We start from the raw sequence: 25306 nt of genomic DNA, 5'->3' as shown, positions 1-25306 counted from the left end.
CAAGCATGCAAACTAACCATATCTATAGATGGAAGACTTAAAAACTACTACTTGAACAAACCTGGTCTGGTTAGGAATGGTGCCTTTGTCCAGTTCGTGTAGATCATTGCCCATGCGCACAGCTAGCCAGTTTCCCAGCTTCCCGCGATGCATAGTGTCCACCACTCTGAACACCTCACCTCTGGTGAAGCTCAAGCCGACACTGTTCTCAGCCACATGGTCAAAGTGTGTACGGATGTAGAAAGAGTCACCGAGGCTGGACTTCAAAATCTTCTTGTAGACTAAGATGACAAGTGCACAAATTAATTTGGAAATGGCATTCGTAATCCAATTTTACTTCCCTAATGTGGCTTTTTTGTTTGGAATACTGCAAAGAATCGTTCACAAGTGACATGAAGGCACTCACTGTCCATTTTGTTCTGAGTCCGAATATCGATACGCTCCCCAGCGCGGATGTTCATGAGGTACATAGCTGCCTCCTCTCTGGTGAAGTGGTTAAAGTCTACGCTGTTTACCTACCAAAATAACACAGAGACTTGAAGAATGGAGGATATAGCTGAAAGGTTTGATCATGTATGGCATGTACATGATTCTTTGGTCCTACCTCCAGTATCTGATCACCCTCTGTCATGCCTTGCCTCTGGGCTGGACTGTTGGGCTGGACACCGCCAACAAAGATTCCAACATCATTTCCTCCCACCAGCCTCAACCCAACGTTGCCCTCCTTCACAAAGCTGACGTGGTTCCGGTCCGAACTGTACCTGTAATATGAAGTTTTTTTATTTGTATTATTTAATTAAATATAAATAAAAATGAAACATTATAAATTAAATATAATGTATGTATACAGTATGCTAATACTTGTATACTCTTTAAATGTATGCTTATTTAAATTAATTATACATATTAAAAACAAAATATAATAAACCAAACAAATCATTTTAATTAAATAATTTATACAAATAATCTTAATTTATTTGTATAATTTAAATAATTTATGCTTATTTAACAATAAATATTAAAATAGGGCTGTCAAAAGATTAATCGCGATTAATTGCATCCAAAATAAAAGTTTGTGTTTACATAATATATGTGTGTGTATTCTGTTAATTATTATTTATATATAAATGCACACACAAGCATGTATATATTTAAGGAAAAAAATATTTTTATATATAAAACATTTATATTTATATATATAATTGTATGTACAGTATATACATGCAAATATTTATTAAATATATACATGAATGTGTGTGTATTTATATATAAATAATAATTAACAGAGTACACACACATATATTATGTAAACACAAACTTTTATTTTGGATGCGATTAATCGCGATTAATCTTTTGACAGCCCTATAATATTATTAAAATAATAAAAGGTAAATAAAGTATATGTATACATCATGTATTATTTTTTACTGTCTTTAAATTTATTTAAATATAAAACGATTAAAATATTATAAATTAAATATAAAGTATTTATACACCACGGCAATATTTGTTGTAATCTTTAATTTATGCTTATTTTAAAATAATTACACATATAAAAAACAAAATAGAATAAAACAGTTTAATTTAAAAATAAATTCATTTTTTTTAAATAATTTAAATAATTTATGCTTATTTAAATTATATTTAATTATAATTATTAATATTATTAAAAAAATCAAATGAATGTAAATAAAGTATGCTTATTATTTTTTACTGTCTTTAATTTGTTTATTTAAAAAAAAAAATTTTTTTTTTTTTTTATTTAACCTTTATTTAACCAGGAAAAGTCCCATTGAGTTACAGTAACTCTTCTCCCAGGGAGTCCTGGCCAAGACTGGCGGCCAAAAGTTTCAATACATAAAAGACAGAACATAAATTACATAATACACCACAAATCTCTACACATACACTATACATACTAAATTAATTATAAATATAAAATGATTAAAATATTATAAATTAAATATAAAGTATTTATACACCACAGCAATATTTGTTGTAATCTTTAATTGATGCTTATTTTAAAAGAATTACACATATTAAAAACAAAATAGAATAAAACAGTTTAATTAAATAATTTATATAATAAATACAAATTAATTAATTTTTATAATTTAAATAATTTATGCTTATTTAAATTATATTTAATTATAATTATTAATATTATTAAAATAATCAAATGAATGTAAATAACGTATGCCTTTTATTTTTTACTGTCTTTAATTTGTTTATTTAAATTACTTATAAATATAAAATTATTAAAATATTATAAATTAAATATAAAGTATTTATACACCACGGCAATATTTGTTGTAATCTTTAATTTATGCTTATTTTAAAAGAATTACACATATTAAAAACAAAATATAATAAAACAGCGTAATTAAATAATTTATATAATAAATACAAATTAATTAATTTTTATAATTTAAATCATTTATGTGTATATATATTAGGGCTGTCAAAAGATTAATCGCGATTAATCGCATCCAAGATAAAAGTTTGTGTTTACGTAATATATGTGTGTGTACGCTGTTAATTATTATTTATATATAAATACACACACAAGCATGTATATATTTAAGATTTTTTTTTTTTTTTTTTATATATAAAACATTTATATTTATATATATTATAGATTATATAAATGTATATACAGTATATACATGCAAATATTTCTTAAATGAATACATGAACGTGTGTGTATTTATATATAAATAATAATTAACAGGGTACACACACATATATTATGTAAACACAAACTTTTATTTTGGATGCGATTAATCTTTTGACAGCCCTAATATATATATATATATATATATATATATATATATATATATATATATATATATATATATATATATATATATAATTTAATTTAGGGGTGAAATATGACCCACTCATGTCTTGTCTTTGATCTGCACACAAAGAAACTACATTTCTCACCCCACGTTTGGTGTTGGCACTGCATCAGGGGGAAGTGAATAAAGTGGCTCCTCTACAGGTTTCGCTGTGATAAAACAGTTAAGATTTAGTACCCTCAATAAGTTGCAATGCATTATGGGTGTACTTTTGGACTAATGGTACTCACATTTCAACGTGGTGTGGTTGGGAATGGATATGTTCGAGCGGAGAGTGCCATTAGCATGTGGGTAACTGAAAGAAAAGTCGATATTCACATTCACACAAGAAGCGAATGATCACCTCCAATGTGTTGAGGAATTGTTTGGTTGCAACCAAAGTGTTTGCTGACCTTCACCATGACATAATCTGCTATCTTAAGTGTGGATTAGATAAATATAGATCATAGGAGGCATTCTGAACCTGTGATCGCTGTTGTGGCTGGGACTGTCAGATCTCCTGAGTGGTGACGGGGCCCTTTCTGATTCAGAGGAATCTGGCGGATGAATCAAAACAACATTAAAGGCAAAAAAAGCATGGCTATATGCATGGCATCTTTCTCAGACGATCACTCAGACATGTAATAAGTGCATTATACAGACATTCAGGTGGTGGTCTGTCAGGGGTGGCTCTGAGTGAGGGAACTTGTCGGTTGTTGATGACTGGCACTTGCATTTCAGCCCTGAGACAAAACAATGCAAAGTTGTCACCTTTATATGCACACTTATAATCACAAATAAACAGCATTAGTATATCTTACCCTTGTCTGATTCTCAAGTTTTTACTGACTGGAGACTGTGATCTCGGAGGAGAGTTGTAACTTGCATCTGACTCGGATTCTGAAGGAGCTGATTAAATATGCAAATTAGAGACCATTATTGGGTTGCTAGACACTCGAAGGCTGAGAGCCATTTAAAATTCTAATGGCTAATGACATATTACTTTGTGAAAATATTACTTCATATGAATGTGTAAATAGTATGTAATGTGTATGAAAAATGACAATTTACACTATTTAAAAAATGTACACATGAATATTTAAATATTTAATATTAGTACATTCATTTAAAAATGAAATTTTTACATACTTATGGAATTTAGCTGTAAATGTTAATGTGAAATGTATATGAACACCTACAGAATTTACACTAATATTCAAACATACAAATATCCAAGTACACATGGATATTTAAATATTTATTTTTACATATATTTTGTAAATATTGTGTTTAAATATTCATGTTTCATACTTAAGATTGAGGTACAAAAAAAAGACAGAAATAAATATTTTTATGCCATCAATATATAATATTTATATAATTACAAAAAATGTGTAAATATTAATATGTGATTACAGAATTTACAGTAATTTACACTAACATGTAGAAAACAATGTATAATAATGTACACTTTAAATATTTATGTTTACTACATTAAAACATGAACATTTGAAAAAAATTAATTGTTAAGATTGAGGTATGAAGAAATTATTTTCATGCCATCAATATTTATTTTTTATATATTATGGGATATTAATGTGTAAATGTTAATGTGAAATGTGCATGAGCAATTACAGAATTTACAGTAATTTACACACTAATATTGAAACAATAACAATCATGTACACATGGATATTTACATATTAATATGTAAATAAATAATAAATATTTAAATATAAACACATTCATATATTTTTTTTAATTCATACTTAAGATTCAGGTACAAGGTAAAAAAATGACAGATATATTTTCATGCCATCAATAAATAATTTGTAAATATTAATATGCAATTACAAAATCTATTATAATTTGCACTAACAATTAGAAAATAATATGTAATCATGCAATTTAAATACACTTGAAATATTTAAATTAAACATTCATTTTTTTAAAATATTTTTCATAGTTAAGATTGAGGTCTTGAAAAAATATTTTCATGCTATACATATTTATTATTTATACATTATGGAAAATAAATGTGTAAATATTCATGTGAAATGTGTATGAACAATTACAGAATGTAAAGTAATTTACATTTTAATATTGAAACGTATAATCATGTACACATGGATATTTAAATATTTACACATTCATATTTTTCACACTTAAGATTGAGGGACAAAAACAAAAATGACAGAAAAATTATTTTTCATGCCATCAATATATAATATTTTTATATATGTAAATAATAATGTGCAATTACAGAACTTACACATTAATATTTAGGAAATAATGTGTAATAATGTACACTTTAAATATTTAATTTAAAAGTACACATATTTTGAAATATGAAGTATTAAGGATTTTTTTTTTCATGGCATCAATATTTAACATTTAACCTAGAATATTCCCTTTACGATACGCTCGTACCTCTCTGTACAGGCGTTGAGGGTTTCGCCCATTTTGGGGGTTCCATTACAGGGACTGCCGTGACCTCTGGGGTCGCCCTGCAAGAGAAAGAGGGCAGATGGGAGGGTGAGAGAAAAAAGGAGAATGAGGGGATACTAAATGATGCTTGTCCATAAGGAGAGTGGGAACTAACGTGAAATCATTGAGGCAGATATTCACCTCAGGGTTTCTGGGGGTCTCGCTCTCATTGAAAGGGGCGGGCTATCCGCTGCCATAACTGATTATAGGTCAATTATAAGCCCCCAAAAAAATCAATGATTTATATGGACAAGCAGAATGTACTAAACTAAACGTATCAAATTAGATCTATGATACCTTAATCTTGGTAGATCTTATATAATGTGTTTATAAAATGCTTATTGTATTATGTGGATAATTTGATTGTATACTTGTGTTAGATACAAGATGTTATCTAGATCTTAGGAGCCTTGTGTCTTTTTCAAGTGGCACAAATCAACATAGTACAGGAGAAAACTCAGGTTGATTCTGTGTCTTTTATTTTAAAAGAGCACACATATAATCACATTTTCACAATGAAAGAAAAATACAGGAATGCATACAAGCAACAATGCAACATAAAAAAATAACAGCAAATAAATGAAAAACAACAGAATAAACGTTTGTCTCATCTCGTGCAGGCAGATGACTGGCCCTTACTGAGTCCGATGCGAGTTGCGTTAAAAGTGGCAGTGAGGCGTCCCTCATGTGTACCTGTATCTATTGCGGGACTCCTGGCTGGCTGGAGTCCCCTGTCTGCGCTGAGGTCCGGTACTATCGTCCGATTCGGACTCTGATGCAGCTGTATGAAACAAACAGCTCTGTTAAAGGAGTCTGTTAAAATGGCATACAGAACTGAAAAAGAAATGCCGTAGGGGGTGAAAATCACCTATGGGGGGAGGCTTGTAAGGCGAGGCCATGCGACGAGGGAAATCCTGAGACATGCTAAGAGAGGAAGACTTCATTCCTGGAGGAGGGATTTCGGGAAGCACCCTGGGAGAATGGAGGTATTTGTTCTTATTTCTTTTTTTTAAGAATGAAACTTGCTGGGAATAAGGTTTCTCCGTTTCCAAAGGGTTAGTTCACCCACAAATGAAAATTATCCCATTATGACGGTCTTCTTTCAGCCAAAAACAATTGGAGATATATTAAAAGTTATCATTGCTCTTCCAAGTTTTGTAATGGGAATGATTGGTACCTTAGATTTTGAAGGCCAGAAAAGTGCATCCATCCATTATAAAAGTAATCCATACTCCTCCAGGGGTTAATAAAGGCCTTTGGAATAGAAGCGGAAAATATCTATATTTATAACTTTATAAACTATAATCACAGGCTTCCGGTAACGGCCGTACGCGAGTCGAGTTCCAGCCGAAAAGTGACCTCTGACCTGACGAATGACATAGGATTGGAGTAGTGCAAGCTTAGGTGAGAGTAATTAGGGCTGGGTAACAAACTCAAGCTCCACCAACATTTCTCTTTAAACATTCTCGCTTTAGACTTATAATTCTGTATTTTGTTTTGCTCTATCCTCTGCATTTCCGCGTTCGTCAATGCATCATGCGTTGGATAAAAGGTCACTTTTCCTCTGGAACTAGACTCACGTAATAAATATCGGTATTTTCTTACAAAAACGCATTGCTACGTTCAGAAGGCCTTTATTGAGCCGTATGGATTACTTTTATGACTGATGCATGCGCTTTTTTGGGCTTCAAAATCTAAGGCGCCATTATAAAGCTTGGAAGAGTCAGGACATTTTTTTAATAGAATTTGCTCGGCTGAAAGAAGAATGTCATACACCTAGGATGGCTTGAGGGTGAGTAAATCTTGGGACAATTTTCCTTTCTGGGTGAACTGTTCCTTTATGGTCTTTCAGACAATTCAAAGACTTGTCCATGCAGAAAATGTGCTTAAGATGTCAGATTTTATTCGCATTTGATGTTTGATACTCATGATGTGGACTCGTACTTGTATCTGGAGTGATTTTCAGGTCTGGGACTCTCACGTCTGGGGGGCGGAGAGGCGCTCCGGTCTGAATCGGACTCAGAAACAGCTGGTCACACAAAACGGACAGTCGTTAAGCTATAGAGATTCAATGGTCTACAAGGTTCGTGGATATTATTAAGGAATCATTCAGTGAAGTATTTTAGGGGATAGTTCACCCAAAAATGAAAATTACCCCATGATCTACTTACCCTCAAGTCATCCTAGGTGTATATTACATTCTACTTTCAGACGAATACAATCTGAGTTATCTTAAACAATGTCCTGGCTCTTCCAAGCTTTATAAGTGCAGTTTCTGTTTTGAAGTCGATAAAAGTGCATCCATCCATCATAACTGCTCCACGCGGCTCCGGGGGGTTAATAAAGGCCTTCTGAAGAGAAGCGTTTGTGTAAAAAAAATATCCATATTTAAAACTTTACGCTGGATTTTCAGTCTCTCGTGAACGTGTTTACGACCAGTGGAAGTTAGGGATTACAGTTTGTAAAGTTTATAAATATGGATCTTTTTCTTAAACACATCGCTTCGCTTCTGAAGGCCTTTATTAACTCCGCGGAGCCGTGTGGAGCAATTATGATGGATAGATGCACTTTTATGGACTTCAAAACGGAAACAGCCAATCACTGAAGAGCCAGGACATTGTTTAATATAACTTGGATTGTATTCGTCTGAAAGAGGAATGTCATATACATCTAGGATGGCGTAAAGGATGGAGTAAATCATGGGCTAAATTTTCATTTTTGGGTGAACTAATCCCTTTAATTCCAGATCTGGTTTATAAATCATATGGTAAAATCGCATTTTCAGGCAGACCTCTGCGAGGTCGTGAGGCAGTGGAGGGGTTCCAGTTCTGGGTGACAGGTGAGGCTCGAGGGTTTGGCAGTGTGGAGATTCCTGAGAGAACCCTGAAACAGACGAACAAACATGTGACCCATGCATCTCGCCCAAACAAACAGTAGAATGAGAAGGAAAAAAAAGCACTTTACAAAGTGTTGGCACTTTACTTACAGTCCTGTCCCATTGTACATACAATGTGCTTATTATAGTAATTACAATAACTAGGTACTAACTAGGGCTGTAATCTCCCAGTCGATTATTAGTCGATACGTTCTGGCTCGACCAAAATTCTGATTGGTCGATTTTTTGACAGGTAACAGGTAACAGTCTGTCTTCAGAACACCTCTCTTGTTTTCACTGCTTTTGGATTAGTCCAACCCACTGGCGAAGAGAAGTCTCTCGCGGGTCCTTTTTTTTTCATTCCCCGCTGGCTCAAACGCACGCCCATAGCGGTAAACTTGATGAACGCCCATCAACATACACATGAGGGGAAGCGTCACAACACCACGATTCAGTCGTGCCGCAAAAGTGGATCTGTACTGTCAGTTTTGCCGCGTTCATTTCATCAGGTGGAAAGCACTAATTGCTAATGGGGGTGTTTTCAGAGCACCCATGTTTCACAGGTAACAGTCTGTCTTCAGAACACCCCCTTATTTTCATTTCTTTTGGATTAGTCCAACCCACTGGAGAAGAGAGACAGATTGAAGAAGGCTAGTTTACTGTATATTATTTATTTAATTGTGAGAGCGTTTTTTCTGCTCTTGATCTGGCTTGTTAAATAAATATTCCTTTTTATTACAGTGGACGTGCCTTTTGTGTTTAAGAGTAAAAGCTTTAAGTTAATAGTCTATTCGTGTCTCAGCCACGAAGCTGAGCTGAGCTCCTATGTTCACAGAGCGGTCGAAATGATAGTGTCTGTCAGTTATTATAATACATATGACAAAAACAATTGTCTAAATTATGTTGCATATTCCTCAAAAGTTCTTGTGATGATATCACTCGTTGACAACATAGTACTATATTTTCGGAAATCATAGGCTATGATGGTGCATGTGATGCAACGCTGTCAGAGCCGACAGACTTGTGTGTCAGACTCATTTCAGTGCAAAATAATCAGATCAAAAATGATTTAATATATTGCAAATAGCCTACTAGTTTTTTCTGTTTATTTATAATTCATTTAGGCAGACAACAAGGCTACCAAGTACTGCGCACAGTGTGCAGCTAATTAAATAGTTTTTTTCCTAACGTCATTTTTAGTCGCAAATTTCAGTCGACCAAGATTTTCTTTGGTTGATTACAGCCCTAGTACTAACCCTGAACCTACCCCTAAACCTAACCTTAATCCATTTAGTTACCTTGTACTTGCTTAGGTAAGTACACTGCAAGTACACATAAGTGCATGTACTGTAAAATAAATGCAATTAAAAACAAGACATTATATATAACTGATGTTCTGCAAAGCTGAAAACACATGAAGCCATGTTTACTTGTATCTGTCTCGGTTATCGAGAGTGTCGTTTCTTGCCGGTGGAGGCGAGTTGCTTCGGTCCGATTCAGACTCTGAGGGAACTGCACAAGAGCCAAAGCATCAGTCAGCCAATTGCATAAACATCTACGGGGCAAAACCTCTAGGCCATTGAATTTAATGTCTTTTACGAATGTTCTGCATTGCTTTGCTTGTGTTTGATAAATGAGACCCATTGAGTTTTCGCACTGAGGCTCACCTCTGCGAGGGGGCATCGACTGGGCGGGTGGCCTTGTGAGTGTAGAGCGCAAAGGAGGAGATTCACGTGGTTTGGACACAGGATTGCCGCGACTTCTGTGGATCAATGAGGTGTTAGTGCAAAGATCATTTAACGAAAAGCGATCAGGTCAGAGTTGCAGTGTTCACCTGCGAGAACGTCGCTCTCTTGGACGGGATTTTCGATTTGTGGGGTTGTCGGAATCCAGATCGGAGATTTCTTCAAGCAAAAATCGACAAAGTCAATATCAAAAAACACATTAATAGAGCCGCAGATCAGCTGTGAAAGCGTCTACTCTCACCCTCCAGCTCAGAGCTACTGTCTTCCCTCCTCTCGTCCGCGCTGTTTTGAGGACTGTCCTCCACTTCAGGAATGCTGACCAGGAACTTTCTGTCGTCTCTCAGCACCAACATGGTCAGTTTACCTCTAGACTTCTCCACCAGGTGCTTGGTCTCCAACAGGGACAGATTTTCTGTCGTCATGCCGTTAATCTAAACAAGAAGTTTTAAAAAAGGTTACACGGCATCTTAGTGCGATGGAACGGCTCCTAAAGAACCTGCTCCTCACCTTTAAAACAAGATCTCCTTCCTGAAGGGTGCCCTCTTTGGCAGCCAGACCGGTGGGAGTCATGTGCTTGATGAAAATCTGGCTCCCCAGCTTCATTCCGTACTCTGCAGAGAGAAACACGTTGACATCTTGGCAAGAACCACAAATGATAGCGCAATGCAAAGCAATGAGATTCTGACCATCTGTGGGTTTTTTCTTGATCAGTGTTGTTCTGACGGGTTTGTTTTGCACATCCTGACTGGGCAGCCTCTTGAAGCCGGACGTGATGGGGAGGTCATGACCGTTGCGGTCAGGTGTCACGCTTCGAGTTCGTCGGTTACGGCTGGTGTCAGTGCCGCGCTGCCCCCTGTACTGAGGTACATCGTCGTCTAACATGTTGGATTGTGAGGCAGAACGAGTGGGTCTGTTGCTCGCAGGGATCTGAATGGTGCGCGGCCTCTTGATGGTCTACAAAACGAACAAACAAGAATTGTTTTATAGTGCAAAAATGTACCTAGATATTGGTTCTGGCAATGTTTCATGATTGTTTTTGGGAATGTTTTCACTTACAATGTTTGCCAATTTCCCACAGCTCCTCAGATTTTGAATAGTGTAGTTTGAGGTGACGTTCTCCATGGAAACACCATTCACCATAACTATCTGATCTCGTGTACTGTGGGCAATCATGTGAGTACAAAAAAATCATGTGAGTCTCTATCACAAAAAAAAATCAGATGGCAGGTATGCTTTGAGTATGTTGGTTTTTCCATCTGGTACACAAACTTGACAGGTCTGACAGGATTACACAGGATGTGTGGGAGGAAGTAGTGTGGGTCTGAATGCAGGAGAAGTGGACGTGTACTCACTTAAGTCGGCCCATGGCTGGGCCGCTGGGAAGCACATCAGAGACCACCACTGCCGTGTCCCCATTTACTGGGTTGGGCTTGTCTCGCCCACCTGAGACCGCAAAACCGAAGCCGACCTTGGAATCCTGCGAACGAAAGAATAAACAAACAAAAGAATGAATGGGCAATTGAGCTAAATTAAATGTAAGAACGTAAGAAAATAAGAAACAGAAAAAAACCGGATTGAAAAAACAGATAAAGAACAAACAAAAAAGAACGAATGAGCAAAAGAAAGAAAGAGCGAAAGAGAAGAACAAAGAGCGAAATAAAAGAACAAAAGAGCAAAAGAAAAGAACAAAAGAGCAAAAGAAAAGAGCAAAAGAAAGAAGGAAAAGAACAAAAGAAAGGAAGAACGGAAGAACAAAAAAAGGGAAGAGCTAAAGACAGACAGAAAGGAAGAGTGGAAGAAAGAACAAAAAAAGGAAGAGCTAGAGACAAGACAGAAAAAAAGAAATGAAAAGAGAGTGAAAGACTGAAAGAAAGAGCAAAAAGAAAGAAATACAAATAAAAAGAAAGAACGAGCGAAACAAAGAACAAAAGAGCGAAAGAAAAGAACAAAACAAATAAAAAGAAAGAACGAGCGAAACAAAGAACAAAAGAGCGAAAGAAAAGAACAAAACAAAACAAAGAAAGAGCGGCAGAAAGAACAAAAAAAAGGAAGAGCTAAGGACAGACAGAAAGATTGGAAAAGAAAGACTGAAAGAAAGAGCAAAAGAAAGAAATACAAATAAAAAGAAAGAACGAGCGAAACAAAAAACAAAAGAGTGAAAGAAAGAACAAAACAAAACAAAGAAAGAGCGGCAGAAAGAACAAAAAAAGGAAGAGCTATAGAAAGAAAAAAAAGAAAGAGCGGAAAAAAGAACAAAAAAAAGGAAGAGCTAAGGACAGACAGAAAGATTGGAAAAGAAAGACTGAAAGAAAGAGCAAAAGAAAGAAATACAAATAAAAAGAAAGAACGAGTGAAACAAAAAACAAAAGAGTGAAAGAAAGAACAAAACAAAGAAAGAGCGGCAGAAAGAACAAAAAAAGGAAGAGCTAAAGACAGACAGAGAGAAAGAAAGACTGGAAAAGACTGAAAGAAAGAGCAAAAGAAAGTAAGAACAAGCGGAAGACAGACTGAAAGAGAGAAAAGACTGAAAGAAAGCAAAAGAAAGTAAGAACAAGCGGAAGACAGACTGAAAGAGAGAAAGAGCTAAAGACAGACCAAAAGAAAGAAAGAGTGGAAAAGAAAGACTGAAAGAGAGCAAAAAAAAGATAAAGAAAAAGAGCAAAAGAAAGAAAGAAAATAACAAAAGAAAAAAAGACAGAAAGAAAGAAAGACAGATAGAAAGAGTGAAAAAGAAAGAGAGAAGACAGATAGAAAGAGTGAAATAAAGAAAAAGAAACTGACAGAAAAAAGAAAGAGTGAAAGGAGGAAAGAAAGACAGAAAAAAGAATAAATGAAAGAATAAAAACTAAAAACAAATAAAAAACAACAACAGAAGAAACAAAATTAAAACCATGAACAAACATGAAAATGAACAACAACAAAAAAGATTGAACAAATGAAACAAAAAGGAGTTAACAAACAAACAAAAACTATTAAATAAAGGCATTTTCTCTCTATGATGAAATGCACCACATGACCATAAACTTGACATTCCAAAATAGCGGGTGTGTCCAGTGACAGGTGGAAAAAAACCTCATGCTTTCATAATTGCTCCCTAACTTTCAATCCGCCTCGACTTTCAATTGTTTGGGAAACTGTAAACCCGGTGTCAGGTTCACTGACACACCTGCACACAGAGAGAGAGAGAGAGATAAGGTGTGGCCAAGCCGAATTAAACCCTCGATCATCAACTTACTTTCGATAACGTGACCGTGTGCTGCTCCCATATCGTCATCTCCTCCATGGCTGCTTTCTGAAACGATAAAGAAGCGCTTACGTTTATTTACGAACATCAAGCAAACAACAACAACACAATATCACAACTTGTTCTGTTTTACAAACTACCAAACGAAAGCGGTTCAGACGAAACGCGCCAGTCCTCACTTCTTTCAGTGCGTCCAGCAGTCGGCTGTTGTTTGTGAGAAGGAATGGCTCTAGCCGAACGTGCTCCCACCTGCCGAATTCCTGCCATACAGGTACAAGGGGGCGGAGCCAGCGCGGGACAACACTGATACCCGACACTTCCTCACCAACGGCTCAATAAACAATCAGACAATACACGTCTCTCAGCACAGACATTCATCGAGTGGCGAAAATCATTGGCATGCCATTTGATTTTGAAACCGACCAATGCTAGTTAAGAGGATTTTGAGAGACATATCCCATTCTAATGTTCATTGTTAGCAAGTTAATTTCTTTATAGTAAATAAAAAACGTTTATTTGTGTTAAAGCTACACTGTGTAACTTTTTTTAGTTTATTCTTAGCTAAAAACACTTAGTTCTTTCAAAAATATATGTGCTCATTAATGTATATTTACTTCTTTCAAGTAATAAAGTATTCTCCTAAGTTTATAATATGCCTAAGTTTATAAAATACATACGGGTGAGGGGTTCGAATGCCGGTCGCCATGTTGCCCCTCCATCTTGAAAGTACATTAGCCAAAGAGGGACATACCCGTAAATTCAAGCTTCGCCTTTCGCGTTTTAACACTCGATGGCACCGTGTCGAATGTGAACGAGGTCGAACTGGAAGCCATGTTAATCTTGGACTAAATCGGCCACCGTAGGAGTTAAAACGAAATCGGAATTGAGAGGAACAGAAACTAATATTCACTGGATGGTCATATACCTTTTCACCGCTAGATGGGGGAAAATATCACACAGTGTAGCTTTAACGTACGTTAACACAAAAACTACCCAAACACTGAAAAAAAATAACCCTGGATTTGGGTAGAAAAAAAGAACCCAAGATTTGTTAATGTATTTTTTTATTTACTATAAAGAAATTAACCTGCATCAACCGTGCTAACTATGAACTTTGGAATAGGGTAACGTTATAGCTCTCAAAATCCTCTGATTATTTGAGTTATTTATCGTGGGTTTTTGCGACCTCTACAGGAGAGAGCAGTTCTCAGCTCCGTCAATTTCGTGCATATCTTCTGTAAAATACAGGTTTGTGTAACAAATCAGAGCAACGGAGCGACGCATAACGTTAGCTGTCAAATGTCAACAGAACTCATTCAACTGCACGGTGTTGCATTTACATTTATGCATTTGGCAGACGCTTTTATCCAAAGCGACTTACAGTGCACTTATTACAGGGACAATCCCCCTGGAGCAACGTGGAGTAAAGTGCCTTGCTCAAGGAGACACTGGTGGTGACCACTGGGATCGAACCAGTAACCTTCTGCATATCAGTTCCGTGGTTTAACCCACTGGACCACCATCTCCACGTGTTGCCAAGTCCGCAGGTTGAAGCGACCCCAATTATGTGATATACAGACCCAGGAATGCGAATTTTAACACCAAAATAACCCATTTTTTTCCGGAAGCCGGTTTCTGAAGAGCATTTTTGAGTTGCCATCTTGGTAACGCGTCAATTCCAGATAACTGAAAATGAGCAAAGAGGTGGGACATGGGTGGAGCTGAGGTGACTGGTTGCTGAAACCACACCCACCTAGCTCGACCATAGTGGCAATCCACCTGCCACTCAAGTGGCCACGCCCTTAATTATGCAGAACTTAAAAGGCTTAATATAATTTAAACGGATAAGTTATATAAAAAAAGCACCCTCTCACAGTTGTCATGAAGGGCAAAATTAGCTGTATAGACCAAAACCACTTTTTGTACGAGGCATTTTTTTTCTGCTGTAAAGTTGGGCATTTTAACATGGGGCTCAATGAGATTCTGCTCCCTTCTGGAGCCTGTCTCTAGTGGCCAGTCGATGAATTGCAGTTGAAGTCGCTTCCGTATTGGCTTCTAGAGAGACCGCAGGAGGTTGCCGCTTGTCTGAGACGTGCGTTTAGGATTGCGCAAGCACATTAGCTTTGTCCAGGCTGAAAAATTTATGATTTTTTGTCATGATTCAAGCGTTTAGAAACAACATTTATGGGACAGTTGTTGTCCAATTTCATTGGTGATTTCAAATATGAAATTTAATCATTAGCTTGGCAAACACTTTTGGAGAATTTGATGTTTCCCCTTTCAAAGAGATAGGAGCTGCACTTGTATGCCCAAAAGCCATTTCAAAGATGGCCGCCGAGTGAAATGACCAAGCGGAAACCTCCTCCAGTTTCTCTTGAAGCCAATACGGAAGTGACTTAAACTGCAATTCATTGACTGGCCACTAGGGACAGGCTCCAGAAGGGAGCAGAATCTCATTGAGCCCCATGTTAAAATGCCCAACTTTACAGCAGAAAATAACATGTTTACAGCCTGGTGCAAATTGTGGTTTTGGTCTATATGGCTAATTTTGCCCTTCATGACAACTGTGAGGGGGGTGAATTTATTTAAAACTCATTCGTTTACATTATATAAAGCCTTAAAGTTCTGCATAATTAAGGGCGTGGCCACTTTGAGAGACAGGTGGATAGCCATTTATCTGCTGTCTGTTAGTTTTCGCATCACCTCAGCTCCGCCCATGTCCCGCCTCTTTGCCCATTTTCTGTTATCCGGGAGTGACGCGCTGCCAAGATAGCAAAGGCCAGCTCGTCCCTACTTTACGCTTCAAAACTGCTCTTCAGAATCCTATGGGTGACGTCACGGACACTACGTCCATATTTTTTTTACAGTCTATGGAAATGACTTGTCTTAAAAGGGACTTTGTTACTCTTGAAATACTTCTAATATTTGTTAAACGAGTTAAAATGTAGGCAATAAGTATTAAAATGATATAAAAGATGCTATACGGAACATACATTGAATTATCATGCAAACCAGTGGTTGGGTGTATTTAAAAAAAAGATTTATGTTAATCCGTAAACATTAATTCATGTATGAAGTAAAAACAAAAAAACTAATTGGGTTGTTTTTAACCCAGTGTTTTTTAGAGTGTTTAAGGACAACTGTTTTCACATCTGATTTGAAGCCAAACTGTTCAAAGACCTGCAACCATCATCATGACATACTGAGAGCAGTTTCGATTGGACAAGAGAATTCCTGGAATGCTTCCCATGTTTTTATTGGCTGCCATCAGCAAGCAAAGGTCAGAGAGAGTCTGTGTTCACAAAGCTGATCAACCTTACCAAAACGGAACAAATGCATCACAGTTTCCACAAAATAGTAATACTTTGAAATTGCGTAGATTTCTGATTTGAGAAACTATGACTATTGTTGATGACAACAATGATAGTCAAAAAGGAAGTGGCTCATACTGATGAAACCAGGGATGCAAATATCAGCACTACCCTTTTCTAAGGAACTCCCTTCATGGAATATGTCAGACTCTTACAGGCCGGTGTTCCTACACCTGTTCTAACATACTGCTGATAATGCTGTAGTTTATGATTATGAATACATTACTGCACACCACCTCTAAAGCCCTACACACACACACACACACACACACACACACACACACACACACACACACAAAGTGAACGGGTCACCTGTAGGGATGTACAGATATGATCATTTTGGCCGATACCGATAATCAATAATTCTTTATATTTGAAAGCCGATATATTAGCAGATAAATCTAAATAAAAAAAATTATATAATTTGTTTTTATTGCAAACAAGAAGGAAGTTACAAACAAACTACAACAATACAATAGACACGAGTACTAGACATAATATTAGAATATTATCTTGACATGAAATAACATTAGCAACAGATATAGAGGCTGAGTGTTATTGCATACAGGTTGACTATAGATATGAATGAAATGACAGAAATTAAATGACGAGAATAAAATAAATGACAGGAGTGAAGAAACAGAAGGGGGGGGGGTGCGGGATTGTGGGGGGGTGATTTTGGAGTTGAGTACGGATGGTGGATCTGGGAAATGTGGAAGTGGTGGCCTTGCGGGGTGGGGGGGGGGGGGGGGGGGGGTTAATGAGTATGTGGGAATGTCCGTGTGTTAGTGTGTGTGTGTGTGTATATAAGGAGTAATGCTGGCTTATTGTTGGGCCGGGGTGATGGAAGCTGGATCACATAGGATGGTTACAGAGGGAAAAAGAAAGAAAAAAAAGGAGGCGACAGAGGGAAGGCCCTGCACGCCATCCGGCCCCCAGCACCCCCCAGAGAGAGAGGGGAAGGGAAAAAGAATAAAGTTATTAGGAAAAAAGAGATAGAAGAGGGAGGAAGGGGAGAGGGAGATTCTATTGACATGTAATTAATAGTGATTAAACAATTAATATTAAACAATTAATAATTATATATATAAAAAATTATATAATTTGAGAGCCTGATTACAAAAACAAAAGGTATGCTATTTGACAGACTTGTGCTGCACATGTTGCACATAACTGTATTTTCATTTTTTTTTTTAAGTAATTCCAATCATATTTCAAGCAATTCAAAACCATCATGGAGAACGGTGTCTCAGCTGAAGGAAATAAATCATTATTTATCAGCTTTAATATATCAACCAAATGTTCTTATCAGGTTCTCATAACGACATGATTAAAAACTAGATAAAGTTAAAGTTGGCTGGAGAAAGCCTGACCAGAAAGCTTGAAGAAGTTTTAGAAGCATGACGTTTGAAGGTTTTCATTATCAAGATTAACAATGTAAAGTTTAAAATTTTACCATTTTTAAGGCAAGACAGACTGATAGAAGATGGATGGATGGACAGATAGATTGAAAGACGGATGGATGGCTGGATGGATGGACAGACCAAATTTTTTTTATCAGGCCAATAATGATAACATTAAAGCTACACTGTGTAACTTTTTTAGTTTATTCTTAGCTAAAAACACTTAGTTCTTTCAAAAATTGATGATTGACAGGAACAGACGAACGAAGCTGATCAGACAGTTGAAACGAATGTGGTCTAACAGCGCTCGTCAATGTCAAAATGATTGAGATGGCCAATCAAATCAAAGTAGGCGGGGTTTACATTCTCTTTTGGCTCGTGCACACTGCACAGTCTTCACACACAGACGAGCGCGTCAACTTAATGCCGTTGCGGAGAGAGACTCTATTCTTTCCGGTGAAATCACAAAACAAAATGCAAGTTGTCCATGATCTTATACAATCATTGATGAACATCTTTGATTTTAATGAAGAAAAACTATATGAGAGCAGATTAGAACCTGGAACCTTTGACATGGTTGACAAAAATTCTACCACCAGACCACTAGAGAATTCGGAAGACTTTCGCGGATCTATGTATTTATTCACTCACTCATGCGAACAATATCGGGACTAATAATATATCTGACGCAAATTAAGGCAAATATTGTTTACAAATAGTCCCAAAAAGATTATTTCCCAACTACAACCCCAAATCAGAAAAAGTTGGGACAGTATGGAAAACGCAAATAAAAAAAGAAGTGATTTCTAAATTTACTTTGACTTGTATTTCATTGCAGACAATATGAACACAAAATATTTCATGTTTTGTCTGGTCAACTTAATGTCATTTGTAAATATGCATCCTTTCCTGTCATTCAGACCTGCAAAACATTTCAAAAAAAGTTGGGACAGGAGCAATTTAGGGCTAGTAATGAGGTAAAATGTTTAAATAATGATGTGATTTGAAACAGGTGATGTCAACAGGTGATTGTAATTATGATTTGGTACAAAAGCAGCATCCAAGAAAGGTCTAATCCTTTAGGAGCAAAGATGAGCAGAGGATCGCCAGTTTGCCAACAAATACGTGAGAAAATTATTGAAATGTTTAAAAACCATGTTCCTCAAAGAAAGATAGGAAGAGATTTGGATATTTCACATTCAACAGTACATAACATAATTAAAAGATTCAAGGAATCTGGAGGAATTTCAGTGCGTAAAGGACAAGGGCGCAAGCCTAAGCTGAACAACCGTGATCTCCGATCCCTCAGGCAGCACTGCATCAAGAATCATCATTCATCTATAAGCGATATCACCACATGGGCTCAGGACTACTTTGGCAAACCTTTGTCAAGTACCACAATACGTAGTTACATCCACAAATGCCAGTTAAAACTGTACTGTGCCAAAAGGAAGCCCTATGTTAACAGTGTCCAGAAGCGCCATCGACTTCTCTGGGCTCGGAGGAATCTGGGATCGACCATCACACAGTGGAAACGTGTACTGTGGTCAGATGAATCAGTATTTGAGGTATTTTTTGGGAGGAATGGATGCCGTGTGCTCCGGACCAAAGAAGAAAAGGATCATCCAGACTGTTACCAGCAACAAGTCCAAAAGCCAGGGTCTGTCATGGTATGGGGTTGTGTCAGTGCCCTTGGCAAAGGTAACTTGCACTTCTGTGAAGGCACCATTAATGCTGAAAAGTACATAGAGATTTTGGAGCATGATATGCTGCCTTCAAGAAGACATCTTTTCCAGGGACGTCCATGCTTATTTCAACAAGACAATGCAAAACCACATTCTGCACACATTACAAAGTCCTGGCTGCGGAGGAAGAGGGTACGGGTACTTGACTGGCCTCCCTGCAGTCCCAACCTGTCTCCAATAGAGAATGTGTGGCGCATTTTGAAGCACAAAATGCGACAACGAAGACCCCGTACTGTTGCCCACCTTAAGACTTGTTTGCAGGAAGAATGGGACAAAATTACACCTGAAACACTTCATCACTTGGTGTCTTCAGTCCCTAAACGTCTTTTAAGTGTTGTGAAAAGGAATGGCAACATTACAAAGTGGTAAATGCTTTACTGTCCCAACTTTTTTTTAAATGTGTTGCAGGTCTGAATGACAGGAAAGGATGCATATTTACAAATGACATGAAGTTGACCAGACAAAACATGAAATATTTTTTGTTCTTATTGTCTGCAATGAAATACAAGTCAAAGTAAATTTAGAAATCACTTTTTTTTTTTTTTTTGCGTTTTCCATACTGTCCCAACTTTTTCTGATTTGGGGTTGTAGTATTAGACCTAGAATTTTGCTCACTGTTCTGTTTGACCTGGTTACGGCCTTGCTGTGAATTTGTCTATTATTTAAAATAAAATTAAAATCATTCATTATTTCATATTACATGATTTAATTTCTATGGGCTATATTTAGTTCAAATTCAGAGGAACAGTTCATGTTCAGAAGAAACATTCATGTTGAAGAACTGTTAATAATAAAGATTGAGAAGAATGGATCAGTTGTGCTACTTTTTTTTGGAATGCTTGAAACACTTTTTATGTGTAATACTTGATGCGGCCCAGCCTGACCCAGAGTCTCCCTCCAGCGGCCCCCAGGTAAAATGAGTTTGACACCCCTGACCTAGGATGACTTGAGGGTGATTAAATTATGAGCTAATTTTCATTTTTGGGTAAACTATCCCTTTAATTCACGTGAACTAGCATAAACCAGCACAATCATATGGACCACTTTTATGATGCTTTTTCATCATTTTGCAACTCAACAGCCCCAGTCCCCCTTCATTTAACACTATACTGAAAAGAGCAGCCAGGACATTCCTCAAAATATCTCCTTTTGTGTTCCACAGGAAAAAAATTGTAGTGTGAGTTTGAAATGACATGAGGGTGAGTAAATTTCATTTCTTTGTGATTTATCCGTTTAAGGGTATTTAACGTGTAGTAAAATAACAGCAAGTAATCCACTAGAAAATGACTGAAATCACATCCATGCCCTTGAGAAAAGCACGACTCCTGCAACTACACAAATAAATACACCATTTACCAGTTTATAGTAGACAATCTGATGTAATATAGGCTCTCTTCCTCCACAGCAACAAAAGCAACACACTCCAGCTCAACAGGTGCAAGTCAGTATTTACAGTCCAGTCTCTGTAAAGCTGCCATTACACGGCTCAGATGACACATTACATTGTTTAGTAAACTTAAGACAGCTCATGTTAAGCACATTCTACAACTACCATAAAAACTAGACGCATTATGGACTTACCGTCCCTTTAAATCTCACTTCCATTTTCAGACAGAACTAAACACCACATTAGAATAGGAACGTAAACAAAGCAGGGTGTCCAAAATATTTGTTTCAACATAATATCTCCATTTTTAAAGATGGCAAGCAGTTCACTTTCTGTAGCCCCACAGGAAATACGGCAACACACATGGTTAATGGAGAAAAAACAAAACAAATCGTGTACAAACCCCCACCTGAGCCCATGGAAAGCTCCGCCCACTAGGTCTACAAATCCTTTGGTACTTTCTGATATGAATTTTCCCTCAAGGAATTAAGGAGCAACTGGGATATCTATCTGGGGCGGTATCCACAATGAGGCAATGCCACCTTATAAAGACTGTTTGTATACAATTCTTTATCCAGGTTTTAAAAATGTCTTTCCCCAAATCATTTTTGGGCCTGAGAAAACACTACAGCAGCTTTTTTTCTGACGGGAGTTACTGAAGGACGTTGATTTCCACGGCACTTTGGTTACACTGACAATCATTACCTCAGTCTGTTAATGTTTAATATGCACACTGACCCAGAGAATGTTTCTGCATATATTGGGCTTGAGGAAGTGGAACATAAAGACTAACACTAAGTATTTAACTTCAGTATGTGGGTCAGTGGCATACGGTATGAGATTGTTCATTATTAGTGTTATTTCAGTATTATTTATATACTATTATAGTACTTATTAATATTGAATTAGCTTTTATTTTGATATTTTCAGTTTAGTAATGTTGTTGTTATGTACTTTTGTCGTTTTATTAGGATTTATTTAGCTTTAATATATCTTTAATTGTTGTAAAAAAGAAAAAAAGAAAGGCCTAAACTGGGATAATGAAACATATTGTTGAACCTATGGAAGTGCCAATTTAAAAACAAAAAAAAATGTCATGTGGTGCAACCTTCAAGTACAACATATAAGGTGCATACGAATAGCTTATTTCCCTTTTTTTAATAAAAAAAAGTTTTTTATTCAATATCATATTAATTAATAAATATCATTTTGAGACATTTTACAACCTAAACTACCTTTGCCTTGTCATTAAAGTAAAAATTTTAAGAGACTTCTTGACCTTGAAACAGTTATGAGGGTCTGCAGGAGTCCTCTCTATGACATCATTTCCTGTTTTATGTTTTTGGCATGTTAGTCACACCAGATTTTTGTCTTTATGCCCCCCAAAAAATATGAAACAATTTCATAACACAAAGATATTTTTTTTAAAAGAACTAGGGCTGTCAAAACATTAATCGCGATTAATTGCATCCAAAATAAAAGTTGGTGTTTACATAATATATGTGCGTGCACTCTGTATAATAATTATTTATATATTATATATACAGACACAAGCATGTATATATTTAAGAAAAATGTATTACATTTATATATAAAATATTTATATTTATATACAATATAAAATTTATAAATACAGTATGCAAATATTTCTTAAATATATATGAATGTGTGTGTTTTTATATATACATAATAATTATACAGAGTACACACACATATATTATGTAAACACAAACTTTTATTTTGGATGCGATTAATCGCGATTAATCTTTTGACAGCCCTAAAAAGAACTTGAACAAGGATTGTTGCGAATGGAATTAATTTGAAATATATTTTAGAATAAATTAATAGATCCCAACCAAAAACTGAGCACTGACACAAGTAATTTGCCCTGTAACACTTTCTTCTGTGCAACATAAAATATGATATTTTGAGAAATGACTCAGTGTTTTTGCTCTCCATCTAATGGACGTCAATGGCAACGCAAACTGTTTGGTTCTTCAAAATATCTTCTTTTGTGTTGCGTAGAAGAAAGAGAATCACACAGTCTGGAACACCATGAGTGTGAGTACAATGTTTAAGGTGTACGATCCCTTTAAAGGCTGATTTATACTTCTGCGTCGGACCTGCGCTGTAGCCCCTTTCATTTATTTACAGTCAAAAAAATCCCAGACTTGCTTTGAAGGTGAGAGCTGAACCATATCTAGAGGCTACACGATTACAAGAGCAACAACATGCTAAAAACACATCTTAGCAACATTAAGAACAAAGTTACAGCTGGATTTGCCCTATAAAAGAGGTGAGCTTCATCTCTGTGGTTACACCAATATAAATTAAGGAAGTGACAAAATCTAAGCAGACGTTTTTTTCCAAAAAACCCAAGTGTGGTCAGTTTACTGGAATCATTCCACCCTCAGGACAACACTCATGACAGGAAATGTAGGAGGGATGCACAAATGTCAGATGGTGTTGTGTTAAGGTGTGCCCCTTCAAACAGTAATGCTTTCGCAATAGGTGAGCATGGGTTCCTGGTGGTCCAGCCCAGTTCTTCACAACTGTTTACATTTGTTGTTCTGTTACATACCAGAGAACATAAAGCATTTCAACTAACAGGGAACATGCTTAAAACTTTGGCTTACATCCTGGCCAGGTTCTCTCAAAGTCATGAACGAACATTAATAGAACGCTCATTCAAAGGTCTTTAATAACATTCCCATAACTTTGCAAAATGACATATGTACTTAACTTTTTCTCAAATGTTTGCATAACCAAGAAAAATCATTTTTAAAAGGTTTGAAGGTCCACTTCTTATTAATGGAAATGTTAGCAAAACATGCTCAAAACATATTATTGTTAGCTGGGCAGTCTGGCCTTAACCTTAAAACGTCAACACACCTCATAGTTTCGGAGCATAAAAACTCATACAATGACAAATAAAGGAATACAGTTGATGGGAATACATAGGCCACAACAACTAGTGCTTTTCAAAACTAGTAGCCTATCCTTGACCCGCAGACTTGAGAATAACATCATTGAAGAGAAATGTGGATATATAGGAACGCTGTCGAAACCACAGCGAAACTACAAAGCACGTATTGACTCAAATGAGTGGCAGAACCAGTTGAGCCAGATGATGTGCTGTTTCAATTGGCTCGCGAATCGGTTCTTTCGAGCAGAAGAGCCGATTAAAGTAGTACAGCTTCACTGCAAACGCACTAGTACGATGTCTTGTTGCTATTTAACTTTTCGGCACATTAGTCATATCCTTCGTTCAATTCTAAAATCTTAGTCTCAAGTCATTTCTTGTTTAATTAAGAGTCGGATATTTCCCAAACAGACGGTTCTTTGTTCTGTTCAGTCAGTTGACTCGTGAATCTTTACTGATGTAGTACGATTTTGCTACGCGACTCGCTCAGAAATCCGAAAGATCCGATTCCAAAAGAGCGATTCAAACGAATCGGACGTCGCTATCACTGATGTTTATGGTTTCAGAGATAATTCGCCACACATTTTCCCGATATCCCGATTCAGAATTGAGGACTATCGCTAATGTTTATTAAAGGACGTACAACAATAACCACAATTAACAACGTTTCCCATATGAATGAGATACGATACATAAGTGCATCCACCACAGCTGTCAACGAGTTTGAATGACCTATTCCGAGAACAAAATTTCGTTTCTAAAGAAAATATAGCTAATATAATACATGTTCAAACGTGTCTGTTAGCAAAAACAATCCGGCAACACATACGAAACCAAATTACATGATCTAAAAAAAATTGTAATGACACATGTCGCCAATTAATAACAGTTTCACTGTCATTTCCAGTCAAAAAGCTTACATTTCAGTTAAGCGTGAAACATGACTCAGACCAAAGCAAACAATCGATAAACACAACAAAGCACAGCAGGAAGAAAACACTCGACTCACGTACCTTATTATGTGTCCCCTTTAAAACTAATACTAAAATTCTCAGTTAATTCCGCATTGGAGGCCTCACAGGGCCTAGCACCTTCAGTTTTTCAATAAAGTTTCGTTATATTCCCTTGCATATATAAAGCACCTGATCATGTACCTGTCTGCAGGGGGAGGGGCTTAATAAAGGTGGGTTGGGCAGTTTCGTCATCACTAGGCTAGTTTCCTTTCACACTACAGTGGAATATTTACCTTATTTTCCATTTCGTCTCAACAATTGGCTGTCGAATGC

General features: G+C 36.5%; 1 protein-coding gene across 4 annotated transcripts in view; it reads right to left on the bottom strand.

The window, feature by feature from the left end:
- The window catches only part of tjp3 (tight junction protein 3), a 33783-nt gene extending 8627 nt beyond the window's left edge, over positions 1-25156 (bottom strand). The window contains exons 1-23 of one of the 4 annotated variants that reach the window (XM_079808011.1): positions 25034-25156; positions 13183-13239; positions 11300-11424; positions 11004-11106; positions 10634-10901; positions 10455-10558; positions 10189-10378; positions 10037-10106; positions 9870-9964; positions 9633-9714; positions 8119-8210; positions 7272-7356; positions 6196-6299; positions 6021-6108; positions 5271-5347; positions 3662-3749; positions 3504-3583; positions 3325-3397; positions 3092-3156; positions 2947-3010; positions 605-761; positions 407-515; positions 62-281 (exon numbers count right to left, since the gene is read on the bottom strand). In XM_079808011.1, coding sequence (XP_079664137.1) covers positions 62-281; positions 407-515; positions 605-761; positions 2947-3010; positions 3092-3156; positions 3325-3397; positions 3504-3583; positions 3662-3749; positions 5271-5347; positions 6021-6108; positions 6196-6299; positions 7272-7356; positions 8119-8210; positions 9633-9714; positions 9870-9964; positions 10037-10106; positions 10189-10378; positions 10455-10558; positions 10634-10901; positions 11004-11106; positions 11300-11424; positions 13183-13230 — 2387 coding nt within the window. In that variant the 5' untranslated portion in view covers positions 13231-13239; positions 25034-25156. Of the gene's footprint in view, positions 1-61; positions 282-406; positions 516-604; positions 762-2946; positions 3011-3091; positions 3157-3324; positions 3398-3503; positions 3584-3661; positions 3750-5270; positions 5348-6020; positions 6109-6195; positions 6300-7271; positions 7357-8118; positions 8211-9632; positions 9715-9869; positions 9965-10036; positions 10107-10188; positions 10379-10454; positions 10559-10633; positions 10902-11003; positions 11107-11299; positions 11425-13182; positions 13240-13331; positions 13453-21291; positions 21470-25033 lie in introns of those variants that run through there. The other 3 variants (XM_079808010.1, XM_079808012.1, XM_079808013.1) reach the window with 3 other exon arrangements.
- Positions 25157-25306: the final 150 nt, after the last annotated feature.

The sequence above is a fragment of the Gobio gobio genome (genome assembly GCF_949357685.1).
Source record: "Gobio gobio genome assembly, chromosome: 24".
NCBI classification, from domain to species: Eukaryota; Metazoa; Chordata; class Actinopteri; order Cypriniformes; family Gobionidae; genus Gobio; species Gobio gobio.
The sequence above is the reverse complement of the archived record's forward strand: the minus strand, read 5'-3'. Positions and strand labels throughout refer to the sequence as shown.